The sequence below is a fragment of the Mugil cephalus genome, chromosome 6, assembly GCF_022458985.1.
Source record: "Mugil cephalus isolate CIBA_MC_2020 chromosome 6, CIBA_Mcephalus_1.1, whole genome shotgun sequence".
NCBI lineage: Eukaryota > Metazoa > Chordata > Actinopteri > Mugiliformes > Mugilidae > Mugil > Mugil cephalus.
This window is the reverse complement of record NC_061775.1, coordinates 2,258,726-2,274,351: the sequence shown is the minus strand read 5'-3', so window position 1 is coordinate 2,274,351 and position 15,626 is coordinate 2,258,726. Positions and strand designations below refer to the sequence as shown.

General features: G+C 39.6%; 1 protein-coding gene across 2 annotated transcripts; it reads left to right on the top strand.

The window, feature by feature from the left end:
- The first annotated feature begins 305 nt into the window (after positions 1–305).
- On the top strand, positions 306–14,910 carry mcoln2 (mucolipin TRP cation channel 2). 2 transcript variants are annotated; one of them, XM_047587247.1, is made up of 14 exons: positions 306–450; positions 1,055–1,208; positions 1,743–1,916; positions 2,103–2,259; positions 2,607–2,685; positions 2,773–2,869; positions 2,952–3,051; positions 3,357–3,469; positions 3,783–3,932; positions 4,800–4,901; positions 5,351–5,473; positions 8,120–8,326; positions 9,123–9,256; positions 14,676–14,910. In XM_047587247.1, the coding sequence occupies exons 1-14, from the start codon at positions 407–409 to the stop codon at positions 14,710–14,712; spliced, it is 1,671 nt and encodes a 556-aa protein (XP_047443203.1). In that variant the 5' UTR covers positions 306–406; the 3' UTR covers positions 14,713–14,910. The 2 variants fall into 2 exon arrangements, with proteins under 2 accessions (XP_047443203.1, XP_047443204.1); XM_047587248.1 differs by lacking the exons at positions 8,120–8,326; positions 9,123–9,256; positions 14,676–14,910 and adding an exon at positions 6,238–6,498.
- The last annotated feature ends 716 nt before the right edge of the window (positions 14,911–15,626 follow it).

Genomic DNA, 15,626 nt, shown 5'->3' with positions numbered 1-15,626 from the left:
CGTGTAAATGGCCTTGTTACAGTACATTATAATGTCTGAACATTTTTAGCGACTTTTTCACAATAAATAAATATTTATAAATAAATATTAAAAGTCTACTGCTAGAGCTGCTACTACTAATAATACTTCTAATAATAATTTAATATGTTTTTTTGGTGTGGGATCAAAATATTAGTTTAATATTTTTCCTGGACCTGTTTCGCTCGTCTCGGTGAACACCGGTGGCCCTCGCGCCGTTGATTGGACACCTGTGCGCCTCCTGAAACTCCTTTCCTGATTGGCTGACACGGTCAGGCAGAAAGCCAGCTGAAGACAGTCCTCTCTGACTCTATCGTCTCTGTCTGTCAGTACTGTCCTCCCCGGTCCTCCCCCGATCCGTTGCTGTCTCTCACGTGGAAACGTAATCATGGAATTATTAGTTCGATATCTGGATAGAAGTGATTCAGTCAGGTAAGTGAAATGTTTTTATTTTTATTCATTCATTTTTTTTCCATTTTTTTTTTTTACTTTAAATACGAAGCTTTCAGATGTAGCTCCGAAAGCATTTTGAAAAACGATGTGTCTGAAATACAATCTACCATTTGTACTGTATTTTACAACACTGTTCCGTTGTACTTTAAAGGTAATTAACACGTTTGGCCCAGAGAGGGTTTTAATGGAACACTAAGCTGTGAAATCTGTTTCTTACTAAAAAGTCAAAAAGTAAAATTTGCACTGCAAGGCTGTTGGGAAAAGACTGAGAGCAGACTCGCAGAGCTAACCTTGGACTTAAACCCAGGTAGCACCATGAATGCAGGCAGTGTACTCAGTACACGGAGTACTTCCTGTGAAAGATGACCAATCCTTTCTTCCAACAAAAACAGCTATTGCACATGAAATAACTGCCTTTTCTCACTTTCAGTTCTGCATTTTAACCCTGACTGCTGTAAAGACAAACTGATGAAAAGTTGAGGCCAGAAACTCATTATATCACCAGTCTGTAAATGTAAACCTTTAACTCCATGGCCTGATGCTGCAGCTCCTTATCAAGCAAGATGTTTCCCTTTCACCACAGCTCGGCCATGACTCAAGACACAATCAATGAGGAGAACCTGAGAGACGACCTGAGGTATTACTTCATGAGCCCATGTGAGAAGTACAGGGCCCGGCGACACATACCCTGGAAAATGGTGGTCCAGATTCTCAAAATCATCATGATCACTACACAAGTATGTGAAGTGTGTTTACTGTGTCTTAGGAAACACCTGGAAAGACGAACCTGTCTGAAAAATGCTGTAATTCAGATGCAGATTCAGATTATCTCACGCTGGAAGCATACACCGGCAAACTTGTGCACAACTAAACCTCACTCTTCTAGTGGCTGACTGCTTTTAGTTCAGACAAGTATGAATATTGTAGTTATTTTTCCTCATGTTGCTCAGGAAAACCAGTAGTGGAAAAAAGTACACAATGAAAAAATCAAAACACATCTCAAAAGATCGTCAGTGTCTCCTCTTTTGAGGAGTGAAATAACCATTTTACCTTGTAGAAAAGAGACGAGGACAAATAAATTGTGCTACATAACTACAGACAGTGTAGCCCATGTAGTGAACTGAGTAAAAGTCTACTGTCAACAAAGATTAACCAGATGCTGCTGAAGTTTATGGGCTTTGTGTTTTTTGTGGATTGGTAAAAAAAAAAAAAAAATTGGTGTGAAAATTCTCAAATCTTTGAAAGACTAATTACAATTTGTTTCATGATAGCTCATCCTGTTTGGCCTCAACAACCAGCTGGTGGTTTCCTTTAAGGAGGAGAACACCATGGCCCTCAAAAACCTTTTCCTGAAGGACTACAGCGGTATCGATGAGGACGACTACAGTGTTGCTGTCTACACTCAGCAAGGCGTCTATGATAGCCTGTTTTATGTACTGGATCAGGTAAGTCCTTTGGCTCTGTTAATATTTGATATAATGTGAGCTGGTGGAACGTCATCATTATTATTTTCCACATACCCATCTTTACATAGTTTACGTATATTTGTCATAGGGTAATTTTCAGGTTCATTACACTGTGTAAATTTGCCCCAAACAGTGTGTTTTACCCAAGTGCTCTGATATTTACAGTACAGCCAGTTAGCCCAGCTCTCTGTGGGTCCTATCGGTTACGCTGCAGATGAAGAGGGGAATCTGCTGCCTCTCACAATCTGTAAGGAGTACTACAAGAGAGGCACCGTGGATCCCTCAAATGAGGCCTACGACATCGATGCCCAGCTTGAAACAGGTGAGCGGGAACATGCTCAACTTCTTGGACACACTGTAGTCTGGATTTGTTTGGATCTCAAAAGTTCTTCTTTAAAATTCTCTTTTAATTTCTGTCAAAGTTGTGATTACGTTTGTATAAAATGGACAAAAAATAGATTTTGTGTTTGAAATTCACATTCTAATATATTATTAATTAAGTAATAAGATTAAATGTTCTGCATTAGATGTTTTATTTTCTCAAATTAATGTTTTTCATAACTGTAACAAAATTAGCCCCAATAAATATGCAATTGTCAGGTACAGGGCAGGAAAAGGACATTTGAATCAACAGAAATGACAGTGCCTATCTCATCCCCTTCCCTGCAGTTTGTATGTCACATGATCCAAAGACGGCAAACCAATGGAAAACCCAGAATTCATCTTTTTTTGAGCTAGACTTTTACAGGTATATTATATGTATTGCCATCAATAATAATTGGCTCTAATGTCTCCTTTTAAACATAATTTAAAATAATTTACCCCCCTTTCTCAGGCTTGTTGACATCAAAGTCACTTTCCAACTGAAGGGGATCAACCTACAGACAGTGCGTTCGAGGGAAATGTCCGACTGCTACTCCTTCTTTGTTACGGTAAATCGTTTCTGGTATTTTAAACTGACTGATGAAATTAAGTCCAGATGAATAGTTTGATCCTTATCTATTTTGCCATCAGATAACTTTTGACAACCAGTGTCATAGTGGAAAGGTGAAGATATTCCTGGACATAGATGCTCAGAGCAGTGCCTGCCGAGACTGGAAGATATCTGGGACGGGTAGGGTGACTCTGTCCACTGTGATACTTGTTTGCGTGTTTTACTCTTGCATTTGAGCCTATCTGTTAATCCAGTCTTTCTCTACTACACAAGTAGTCTTTTTTGTCTCTTATAATAAGAAAACAGTTAGTAATATTCCTGTTTCCTGTTATTCCGGCATCAAAAGCAACATAATTTTACGCAAAACAAAGTTGATAAGTGGGAGTTTTTTTTCTCTTCATGCTGTTGACTGTTAATGAGGCGTATTCTGTCAGTGTCAGTAATGAGGGATGTTTGTTAGAGATAAACCTGTATGTCTGTTTCAGCTCAGAAGAACACACACTATCTGTTGGTGTTTGACAGCTTCATCATTCTGGTGTGCCTCACGTCAGCTGTGCTGTGCACCCGCTCCATGGTACTGGCTGTCAGGTTACTGCAGGTCAGCTGCCTTTTGAAAACAGAATGTCTTTTTGTGTGTGTGTGAGGGAAGTAGAGATCAGATCAGGAAAGAATTATAGACCACAAAGTTATAGATGTTGTGGTCCCAATTGGCACAAATGAGTTAAATTCACCACACAATATTTCACATTTCATCCGTTCTGTGGACACGGATGCCTTCTTTTTCAGGGTTTGCACACAAACACTTACACACTTACAAACACAATAATGACATTTAAAAATTTCATGTTGTTCTGCCAATCTGACACTATCGACCTCTTTCATAGCTGATTTTATGTTATTGTGTTTTCTAGCGGTTCTCCACATTCTTCCACGAGAACTTCAACCGTAAAGTGTGCGAGGAGGACCAGAAGGAGTTTTTGAATGGCTGGTATTTACTGGTTATTGTCAGTGACATCATGACAATAATCGGATCCATACTGAAGATGGAAATACAAGCAAAGGTAAAATTAATAATTTACCTCTGTCTCACAGAGAAGGTTGGTAAAAGTAGCTTTGGTATCATTACAGTAAAGTAAAACTTTATTGTCAGTGTCACAACAACGTGGTATCAGCTTTAAAATTGAGACGTAAAGTCTAGGCATAGCATAATCTCAGTGTCCGGTGAACTTTGGAATGAAGCAATTTACTCTAGATACTAAACATTATTTTAACCCCATTGTCCTTTTACAGCCAGTTTAACAGACACATGTCTAAAAATACCTAAAACTTCATCCTCCCATTTCACTGTTATGCTGCCCCATGAAGTGGAAGTGATGATGTGAATGGGGCAGCAGATGTAGCCCAGCATGATCATAAAGGAATAAAAACACATCATGTGAACAGATCTTCTTCAGTGAACTTTTGTCTAAGTGGGACTCTGAAGCCTAGATAAGGGAAGTTGCCCATACTCTATTCAGCTTAAGAAAAGTTTATGTTTTATCTTTATAACCTTTCCTGTGCTCATTGATTTGGTTATGTAAAAACCCACAACATGAAGCAAAATGTTGATTACTTGGTTAATAATTGACAGACTGTCCCGTTCCTCTGTTGCAGTTCACATTATACTTTCATCCCTAATAATTATTCACAGAGATCACATCAGTGTTCTGTTAATAAGATAATCCTTTATTTACCCTACCATGGGGAAATGTTCATTGACTTGTCTGTTATGTTAAAATAAGATACAGTTGTGTTGTTTAAGGTTACATTTAAAATAATGTAACTGTTTTCTCACACACCATTAGCCAGGGACTCCAAGTGATTTTTGCTCGTATTTACCACCTCAGTCCTCTTTGTCAATCGTCTCTCTCTCTCTCTTCTTCCTGTAGAGCCTAACAAGTTATGATGTGTGCAGTATCCTCTTGGGAACAGCTACACTGTTGGTGTGGGTCGGTGTGATCAGGTACCTGGGATACTTCCAGAAATACAATGTGAGTCTAACCTTTTGAACCTAGAGTGAACAATCTGACTGAGAACCTGAGGGTGGCTTGTCAGTCACTACAGACCTGACATGTTAATCAAGCCAGCACACGCATCAACATAGTCTATTTATTTTATTTTTTTTGCAGTTATCTCCTGGTGGCCATCAGTGGTTTAACCCACTCCTTCATCGTTTTACTTTTCAGACCATTATCTTTTAAAGGATTTACGGCTATTTACAGTCGACTCAACCAAAATTATTTTCACTTTCTGATCAGCTGCATCGAGTCACATTTAGACACGAGGCTTGTCTCCATCAGAGTTTTGACGGCTGCTGTAATGGACAAAGTTATAGTTTTCAGTGCAGATCATAAAGTTGACATTTTCACTACACGTCTTAAGACGTCATCTTACCTGAGTTTGATTCTCCTATGATTTAAAAAATTCTTAACATGTTTAGGTGCTGATTTTAACCATGAAAGCAGCCTTCCCCAAGGTCCTGCGTTTCTGCTGCTGCGCCGGCATGATCTACCTCGGCTATACCTTTTGTGGATGGATCGTATTGGGGCCTTACCATGAGAAGGTAACTTTCTAATCAGTATGAGTGCAGAGTCCGCGGGTTAGATTAGAGAAGTGAGTTTATCGAGGACCAGATGCTCGTATGAATCACTGCAGTGGATGTTTGTGTTAGGCGTGTGGGGGAATTTAGAGGAAGTTTCAAATATCTGTTGTAGTGACTAACCCTGCTTATTCTTACAAAACTGTCAAGTTTGAGGTTGAAATAAGGAGCTCTTAAATGTGCAGTCAGTTGAACCCGGGAAATATTACATTAACAAGTATGCTCTAAGTTATTAAACTATAAATTAATAGTCATCACAACAATATAATCTACATTGTCTGCACCATATCATGAAAGAACTTAGAAGAACTGAAACAGCTCATTAAAAAATACTTAAGAGCTCCAGCACCTTTTTGCTTGTACTCCTAGTTCTGTGATCCTTTACTATTTATCAAAATGATCATGTTTCACCTTCCACAGTACAGAACTGCTAATTATTAGCTATTTCCCAAATGGCTGTTTGATCTGCTCTTTCTGCATTATTAATTTAGGAAATTGTAAAAAAAAAAAAAAAAAAAACTAGCTCTGTGGTCAGCACAGCTGCCTCCCAGTGAGACTATGTGGGCTCGGGCTTTCTGGATGGAGTTTGCATGTTCTCGCTGTTACCCCCGGGTACTCTGGTTTCCTCCCACCTCCAAAGACATGCTCATTAGGTTGATTGGTGATTCTAAATTGACCCTAGGTGTGAGTGTGAATGGTTGTCTGTCTCTGTGTTGGCCCTGCAATAGACTGGTGACCTGTCCAGGGTGTACCCCGACTCTTGCCCAATAACACCCAATAACAGCTGGGATAGGCTCCAGCAACCCCCACAACCCTAGTGAGGATAAGCGGTATAATTGGAGTTCACCAAGTTTTCAGTTTTCAAAGACCCTGTAAGTATTCTGTAAAACCACTAGATGTCAGTATTTTCCTATACATTAATCCAAGGGGTTCTGCACTGGAGCTGCAGGTCTTTATGCTTTATTGGCCTGTTTTTGAAAATCACAATGCTGACACAAGACCCGAATGTTGCAGCATAAAACTGAGACTCATTTTATGATGGTCTGTGGTTCAAATTTGGTCAGCCCCTGCAAATTGTCATCTCAGTTTCCTCTTGTCATCTGACAGTAGTGACACATGGTGTGGTCTTCTGCTGCTGTAGCCATCTTCTTCGAGGTTTGACAACTTGTATGTTCAGAGATGCTATGCTGCATTCCTTGGTTGTAATGAGACATCACCACTCACACTGACTTTTTCAGATGATGCTCTGTAAAGAGATTATTGTGTGTGATGATCCCAATAGATCATTAATTTTTGAAGCACTCAGACCAGCCCATTGCACTGAAATGCCAGGTGATTGGCTCATTAGATATTTGCATTAAATTGCACTGACGGACTTGTCTCTCAATGAAACAGCCAGTTTTTCAGTTTTCAGTTTCCAATTTCCAGCCCTTCTAAGTTCACACAGCAGAGCAAAATCTGTACAGGCTGCAACTGTGACAGCAGCATATTTTAGCAGTAAGAAAAATTATAACATGATGAATATTAATACATAATAGATATGTTGACTACATTTGAGCAACATTCAGCTCACTTAATAAAATCCGGACAGATGGTCACCTCAACAGGGAGACCTTGCACCCTAAATGCCACCAGGGATAATCCAAGTGTGTTTAGCTGGCCTTGCCTCGAAAGATAAATTATTTACGGAAGTCCAAGCAGAAGTGGGCGTCTAAACAAGGGAGAGCTCATACTTGCCGCAGACAGATGTGAGATAGACTAAGGACAGCTGCCTCACATCTCCCTGACCAATCTGGAATTTATCTAAAACTAAGGAGGAGTAACTACTGTAAATATATTTTGGACTGAGTTTAGAACCTGTTAGTCAGAGGAGTTCACTCTCATTCCATGTGTACATGACTGCTGGGAAATCAGAAACACTAAAAATACCTAATACTTAATCTAATATTATTAGATTGTTTTGTTTTTCGCTTTTGATCCGATGAAGTGAAAGTGTTGTGGCCTGCGGTGCTTCTGGGCCTGCAGGTGAATTAATACAGTTTCACTTCCATGAGTTTGCCACTTCCATAGTCTGATCCTGGAGATAACTAAAACCTGGTCATGATATTTACATTGTGATAGCCGGGGGACTCCCCTGCAGTAAGCTGTCAGCCCTTTCAGGATCCTCAGTGTATTTACTGAAGGGATAAACAGAGGATGTCTACTTTTCCACACGTCTTCAAGCATTGAGGCCATGATCCATAGCGTCGCAGAGGGTTGTTGTTTTTAGATCCTATCACATTGTGGTGGAGCATGGCTTTCCTCATAAAGCTTGTGACTGACTTCTTCCTTTTAGACACGTATTTGTATGACTTGCACGTTGTAAAAGTATGTATGCAATACAAAACAGTGATTTCATCGTACAATTAGGAAAAATATCTAAAAAATAGAAAGGCATTTTTTCTGCTTTTCCCTCCGTGTGTGTGTGTGTGTGTGTGTGTGTGTGTGTGTGTGTGTGTGTGTGTGTGTGTGTGTGTGTGTGTGTGTGTGTGTGTGTGTGTGAGAAAGAGAGAGCGATTCAGTGCCTTTGTTTTAACTGTTCACTGCATGTTGTCCTCTCCATCTATCCAGTTTGAGGGTCTGAGTCGCGTGGCAGAGTGCTTGTTTTCCCTGTTGAACGGAGACGACATGTTCACCACCTTCGCTCAGCTGAAGGACAAAAACATTTTGGTGTGGCTCTTCAGCCGGGCTTACCTCTACTCCTTCATCTCCCTGTTCATCTACATGGTGCTGTCACTCTTCATCGCCCTCATCACTGACTCCTATGAGACCATCAAGGTAATTCTATATGAATGAGGGGAAAGCTGTTGCACTCCACTGACGGGGAGTTCAGTTATGCCAAGCTCAGACTTTAAGACGTCTCCTCACATCACTGAACCATAATCTTCCCTGTGTCTTACGTCTCGTTGACATTGTGATGCTTGAACTGGAAAAACTGGGTGCAGAATCAGAGTGTGTGTTACAGTACACAACGTCTTGTGAAAAGTGAAAACACTCGTTTTTGTAAGTTCACCATTGCTGTGGATGCACGGTGTTGTTTTACTTTTGGCATCATTCTGTGTCTCACTCCCCTCGACCTCTCCGACTGTCACTGCCGCTCATCCCTCGGTTGCTCGAGCTAAAACTGCACCTCAATTTTTTGTGGTGATCGCTTTCAAGCGGGCCAGAAAATATCTGAGATTCCTGAGTGTCTTCCAGCGTGGGTGAGGATGCATCTCTGGGCCCTTTAACCTAACAAGCAAATGATGGGTTTGAGCAGCAATTTGGCTACTATCCAGTGTTTTTGGCTGGCACAGCTAAAATCCAACTGCCAGTCTTTTCTTTAAAAAAAAAACAAAAAACAAAAAACAAATGAATATCTTTTTGACTGATGCTCAGTTTAACCAAGGAATTTAAAAATGTCACTTTGGACTCTGAAATTGTAATGAGCATTTTGCTATATTTTTGTTTTATAAAGAGAAAAATAATTTAATACTAATGAAGGTAAATGTTAGTGTGTTTGCAGTAGGTTTAGGCGAATGTTTGACAATTGTTTAAATCACCAGGTGACAGATTCTGTATTTTATCTCAACAGAACTACCAGAAGGATGGATTCCCATTGACAGACTTGCAAAAGTTCCTAAAGGAGCAGAAAGATTTTCCAATTTTAGAGGACAGCAGTCAAAGAGACCTTCACTTGAGACAGTCTGTACTCTGCTGCTGCCAACGGTATGACAATGTTCAGTCAAGTTTTTATACACTGTATAACATGCCCTGTTACCTCGCTTTTTACAAAAAATAGATTATACCTTAAAATGTACTCTGGTTTAATTTATTTATTGGATTCAGGATTTATTATAATGTGGCACTTATTGATAAAGTCAGTCTATGGTAGAACTCATTCAACTCACTCATTTCCACTGAACTCTTTTTTCACATTTCTATACAAGCATCATTGTGATATATTCTCACTATAAATCAACAAGACTGTTGTCACTGTTCATGTTCTCTCACTGTATACACCTATGTGTGTTCATGCAAGTGACCCTTTATCCTTTGTTTGTTTAAAACAAAATGTTGCTGCTGGCTGTGTGAAATATATCCCATGACTCTCCTTAAAACTAGTTTTAAGACTTGAATGGATTAGAAATCTTTCCAAAGTACAGACTAGCAAAACAACCTACTTTCTAAAAAATATAAAAGTAGTACATTAAACGCTTCCGGTCTGTAAGCCACTACACAACCAAACAATGCATAAACATATAATATAAAATAGTAACATCCTGTGTGCACTGCTTACACCTTGTTGCTACAGCAAGACGCTGTATTCTTCTGTATGTCCTTGTTTTCTGCTCATTCCTTTTCTATGAGCCAATCTCTATCATCAGCAGCCGGCAGACTGAAGCGGAGTTTCCTCCGTGCTGTGGTTTGGCTCGGGCCTGCGTGGTCTGAGAGCAATGAAATTAGTGGTGAGAGCTATGCAGACACACCCAGTGATGGGCTGATTACAGAGAGACTGAGGCTGCACACTGGGAAGAATCCCCCCACATGCACACATCTCCCCCTCCCACCACAAGCCAGCCGTTGCTCCCGCTTTGCTGTGTTGCCTCCCAAATAAACAGCTCCCGCTCAACACAGGGTTTCAAATTGAGCCAAAAACGTTTTAAGTGACGTGGTGAAGTTCAGAAGAGTTTTGAATGATAAGTGACAGTTTTAACCCCTTTAATCTTTAGAGAGTTTATAGTCTGATTCAATGGCCCACTGGTGTGTTGTGCTTGTAACTCATAACTCAACACTTTTTCTCAATCATTTCTTACCCTGTTGATAATCAGATGGCACAAGGTTTCCTGTATTTCATAGCTTCCCTTTTTAAAGTATTGTACAGTTGTTTTGTACCACTTGAACCTTGCGGGAAAGTCCTTACTTCCTCATAGAGTGTTTCTTCAAAACATAGTTTGACCAAAGTAGTTTTCACCACACTGCTGTTTCGTTCTTTGCTGTTTGGTTCTGCTTTCTTAAAATTGCTAAAAACTTTTCAATGTATTATTCAATTTACAATTGAATTTAATTCACTTCAAAAGAATATTTAGAGACTAAAGATGTTTAGTCCAAAAAAGAAACTGCCAGAGCTTAAAAAGTTTCTACACACTGTAAATATAATATTTGAATTGTTAAATCATTGGTGGAAAAGTTAAAATGTTCTCAGACAAACTCCATTCCTCATTATTGTTTCAGCCAGCATTAACACTTTGACCTTGGAGTCTTCCCTGCAAACTTGACAGTCATTTTCTATCGCCGAGCCAACTGGGATTTCCTGCAGTGGATGTCTTGAGTGTTCAGGGAAGTGTAGTGTCAGTTACAGATCCATTATGTAATGATTTGTAATGTAACTGAATAGGCATCTTCTCTGAGGAGATAAACAGAAAACCGCCAGTTGGCTTTTAGAGTTAGCTAAATTCTGTCATTAGTACTCTTATGGAGTTTTGCAGATTCTGTAATTGCAGACATTTGCAACCTCTGACCTGACAAAATTTAATTTTTACAAGTCTCTCTGTCTCCCTGTGCTTGTAAAAATTAAATCAGTATTCTGAGCAAACATGTTAACGTCTTACTGGATGAAATTCCATCTGCATACAATTACTCCCTTTTCTACTTAGGTACATTATCTTGCAAGGAAAGCAAGTTACCATTTACTGTTATTTGATGTTTGTCGGTTTAAATAATATATTATTTCTCATGACTCATGCTAACGTAATTGAATGTTCAACTCCCCATAACCATATAAGTACTTACCTCGTGAATGTAGTTGGACTTAAATAATGTACAGTGGTGGACACCCCATGAATTTGTGAAATCTTGCATTAAGAATTACTCTTAGGTCTGGAAGTGGAAGTGCAATTTCTTTTAGTGCATTCACAGATAAAATACTAAACAAATCCTAAAACAGCCATTATAAACTTAAAAATTATTGGTTCCATAAAAATACATATGACATTTTGAGTATTGGTTAATTTTGGTGCCAGTGATTCACTAATGAAGGTCGTGCTTTTTAATAAAAGACACATTTGTGCTTCATGTTTAAATAAAGCCAGTACATTTGAAAGTTCTTCAGACAAAAATGGCTAAAACAAGGAACCTAACACAGGAAATTCACCTGAAGATGCAGATTCTCAGTCAGGAAGGGTACAGCTGCTGCCAGATCTCCAGGAAGTGCAGATACAGTCCTTCAGCAATTGGATCCACTCTGCAGAAATATAGACGAACCAACAGCTTGGATGACAAACCAAGATCTTGGCGTCCAAGGGTTTCTTCAGCAAGAAATGACCTCATTCTGATCCACATGTGCAGGGAAAACCACTGAATGACATCACAGGAGCTCCAACATCAGTGATCAAACCAAACCGGTGTCCAGTGTTCCACACGCAATGTATGTGGTCGACTTTTAGATCATGGTTTAAGGTCCTACAAGGCTGTCAAGAAGCCCCTGATCAACAAGAGACAGAGGTTAGCTGCATTGTTGGGCCCAAGCACACAAGAACTGGACAGTCAGGAACTTGAAGAAGATTGAGTCCAGTTTCCAGCTTTATCTTCCTCCTGTTAATGTGAGGGTACAGAAGGCCAGACCAAGCATGATCTCCAGCATGTACAGAACCTACTGTCAGAAATGGTGGAGGTAGTGTCATGGTTTGGGGATGCATGAGTGCTGCTGGTGTTGGTCATCTCACTGTCTGTGATGGCACATTGAACTCTGACAAATATTGTGCCATTCTCCAAACCCCCATGCTCCCTTCTGCACGTGCTCTGTTCTGTTGAGGTCCAAACTGGATGTTTCAACAAGATAATGTCACACATCCAGGGCCAGTAGAACTTGGCTGCAGAAGCACAGTATCCAGGTCTTAGAGCAGCCAGATCAATGAGCCACATTGAAAATCTGTGGTGGATTATCTAAAGGTCTGTTTCAAAGCACAAGCCAAAGACTTCAGAAGAATTAAAAGTAGTAATTCAAGAAGAATGGGACGAGATTACCCTACAACAGTGCATATAAATGCACTTGCGTTTACATGCACATGAAAAAAACTAATTGTTGCTTTAATCGGAATATAACAGGAGAACTTAAGTGCATGTAAACACTTTACTCCAATTAAAATCGGAGTTCTCATTATCCGAGAGACACCCAGATAATGCGATTAGAATTTAGTTTTATCTCAGGCATGTATACAGTGAATCGCATTTTTCAATCGGATAATGCGTGTGCGCATGCTCCACAACCACTGCGCTGGCGTGTGACACCGGAACAAAAACATCCAAGACAGCCGGTCGCAGAAGAAGAAGAAGGTAAACAGAGCCGGTAGAAGAACTGACTGAGGCATAGTGCATATCTTACCTGCACCAGAAGTAGCGTGCACATAACGTACGAGATTAAAAATTTAGTATTATCCGTCTGGATGTTGTTTAAAGTGCCGGTCTGCCGCATGAACGACTCTTGTTTATTATATGACGTAATAGGCCAACCGCAAAGCGAGCTGTATTAACGTGGTATTAACCCACTGAAAAGACACATATCGCCACCTAGTGTGGAAGAGGGGAACAGTTATTCAGTTTTCTCTGCTGCATGTAAACTGGGACAATGACTCTACTCAGAAAGTTAAATTTAGAGCATAGCTCGATTAAGCTCTGCATGTAAACACACTGGCTTGTGAGGAACATGCCAGCCAGGATTAGAGCTCTACTGCGTGCTAATGGCAGGAGTTTGAACAAATTTTCTGTTATTTGTTGACTTTGATACTGACAATGTTGAGAACTGACATACTGAAACTGACTACTGAATTTCGTTTTTCTTGTAAACAATAAACAAAATAAAGAAAAACTTTTTTGTGTCTGTCTAATGCAGCCACACCTTTTGGAAAAAAAAAAATCCACAAATATTTCGTGATAATATTCGAGAATCCATTAAAAAAAGAATCCCCACCACTGTACATGTGGTGCAGCTGACTGAAAAAAATTAAAAAAATAAAAAAAGTCAGCAGCAGTTTGTGGAAACAACATTTGAGACGGATGCAACAGGCAGATCGTAAAGAATGTCTGATCTTTTGTTGTAGCGGGAACATGATTTGCTGTTTGTCTTGAGAGTAAACAAGAAAAAGGAAAGCGTTTAAGACAGAAGGCTGTCATTTCCAAAGTGCTTGTTTTGTGGATGTATTCTCAGCATGCAGTCACCAGACATGAACGCCTCCTCTGCATCCCTTCATTGTGTTTCCGTGTATCAGTGCCGACCTGCACGAAGGTGGAATAAAGGGAACAGTGGCATGCTTGGGCTGGTACAGCTTCTAAGAACTGGAAGGAGTTGTCTGTGTAGGGAATTATTCAAACAACTACACATCCGTTTGAAAAGGCACCTTCAGCTTTGAATTCCTGTGTCCTTTGTAATGAGCTACAGGTCTGGGTTTGGAGATTCACAGCCAGGTTTAGATAAGACTAAAATTTGATTGCATATAGTGCACGATTTAACAGTCAGAATCTGATGTGGGATTACTGATGTCAGTGACAATTACAGTGCTTTAAGATTTCACTGAGTGTTAATAAATAACACCTAAGAGAGTTTTAATCTAAGATTAACTGTAATGTTTTCATACTGTATATACTCCCTTGCAAGTTCACTGTGTAATTCATAGCACCATTCAAAGTTATGTTATTTAGCATTTCTTCCAAATAACTGAGAGAGCTGTTAATTTGACTGTTTTTATTGTGAAGGCTATGATTCATATTACTGCTGAACTGTATAGTGTCATACCAATAGATGTCTCCATTATTTTGACAACCCCATTATAGCCATTGGACTAAACTGTTTTTTTTTTTTTTTGTTGTTGTTGTTGTTTTTTTTTTTTTTTTTTTAAATTTAATCCACTTTAAAAGCACAACATACTGCATTGTCCGCAATGATCATGTAGTTGAACTGTCTTGAGTTACTCGAGCAGTCATCAATCTAAGATTTAGTGCATGACTATCAGAACATATTTGTTTTAGTATTTGCTCGGTGTACCTAATGTTTTGGGAAGTGAGCATAACTTGTTATAGAAAGTATTCGGATTCATTTTGCCAGAGTTGATGAGACATTGGGTGTTTCATTCTTCTTTCTCCATCCTTACAGAGTTCCAGCAAATGATGATGTCATACTGATCAGCTGACAGCAGCTGACTTAGGGAGGAGGATTCTGGAAACAGGACTTCACGAGAGGGGTTGGAGATAAGACGTTGTCACTGCAAAAATCCAAGACAGTGTGGATTTAACTTCTCAAGAGTGAGAATTTGTGATGTTCAATTAATGAGTTCTCATGGCAGGAATTCAAGCTGGAGTTTCAATTGAAAAATAAAAGGTTTTCTGTATCTCCTGGAATGTCCTGGAAATTTACATAGCATTTTAAGGTTTGTATATTTAAATGCTGAATAACTGGATTCTGTGTTGTTTTCTATGTTGCTGCAAAAACTGGTGCTATGCACCAAAACACAGTGCTGGATATAATTGTCAAGAGTTTACCAGAGGTTGAATCTTTTTTTTCTTTCATTTGTCCATGTTTTTCATATTTACTTATCAGCCAAAACATTACATCACTGATGGATGAAGTAATAGATATTATTACAGTCTGATGCTCTACTCGCACCAACCACTTTACATTATTGCACAGCATACACAAATGCGTCATGGCAACTGCACTCCCTGATGGCAGCCTACTCCTCCAGTAATTCCCTTGCCTCAAAGATCCAAAGATGTTGACCCAATGGCTCAAAAGACTCTCTATCAGCGTCCTGGTGATGGGCACCATAGAACACCACCAGAGGTCCAGTGTCCAATACCTCAATGGGTCAGAGTTTTTTTGGCAGCATTGGTAGGGACCTATGAGACGGCTGGTGCTGGGTTTGATTGAACAGTACCAGGAACTCATCGTGGTCCAGGTGGTAGTAGCAGACGTAAAATGTCAATGTTAAAATAAAGTTACACTGCAGTCTTTTCAAAAATGTTGTTCCTTTCCTTTGAGTCAGATGACATTTGAGACTGTAATTGTGTAAGGGGGGAGTTTTGTAAGACATCCGAACTACAGTAT

Coding starts and splice junctions, on each gene's coding strand:
- mcoln2 (XM_047587247.1), top strand. CDS start 407: ATGGAATTATTAGTTCGATATCTGGATAGAAGTGATTCAGTCAG. Junction 1,209..1,742: donor TCATCATGATCACTACACAA/GTATGTGAAGTG, acceptor GTTTCATGATAG/CTCATCCTGTTTGGCCTCAA. Junction 9,257..14,675: donor GTACTCTGCTGCTGCCAACG/GTATGACAATGT, acceptor CCATCCTTACAG/AGTTCCAGCAAATGATGATG.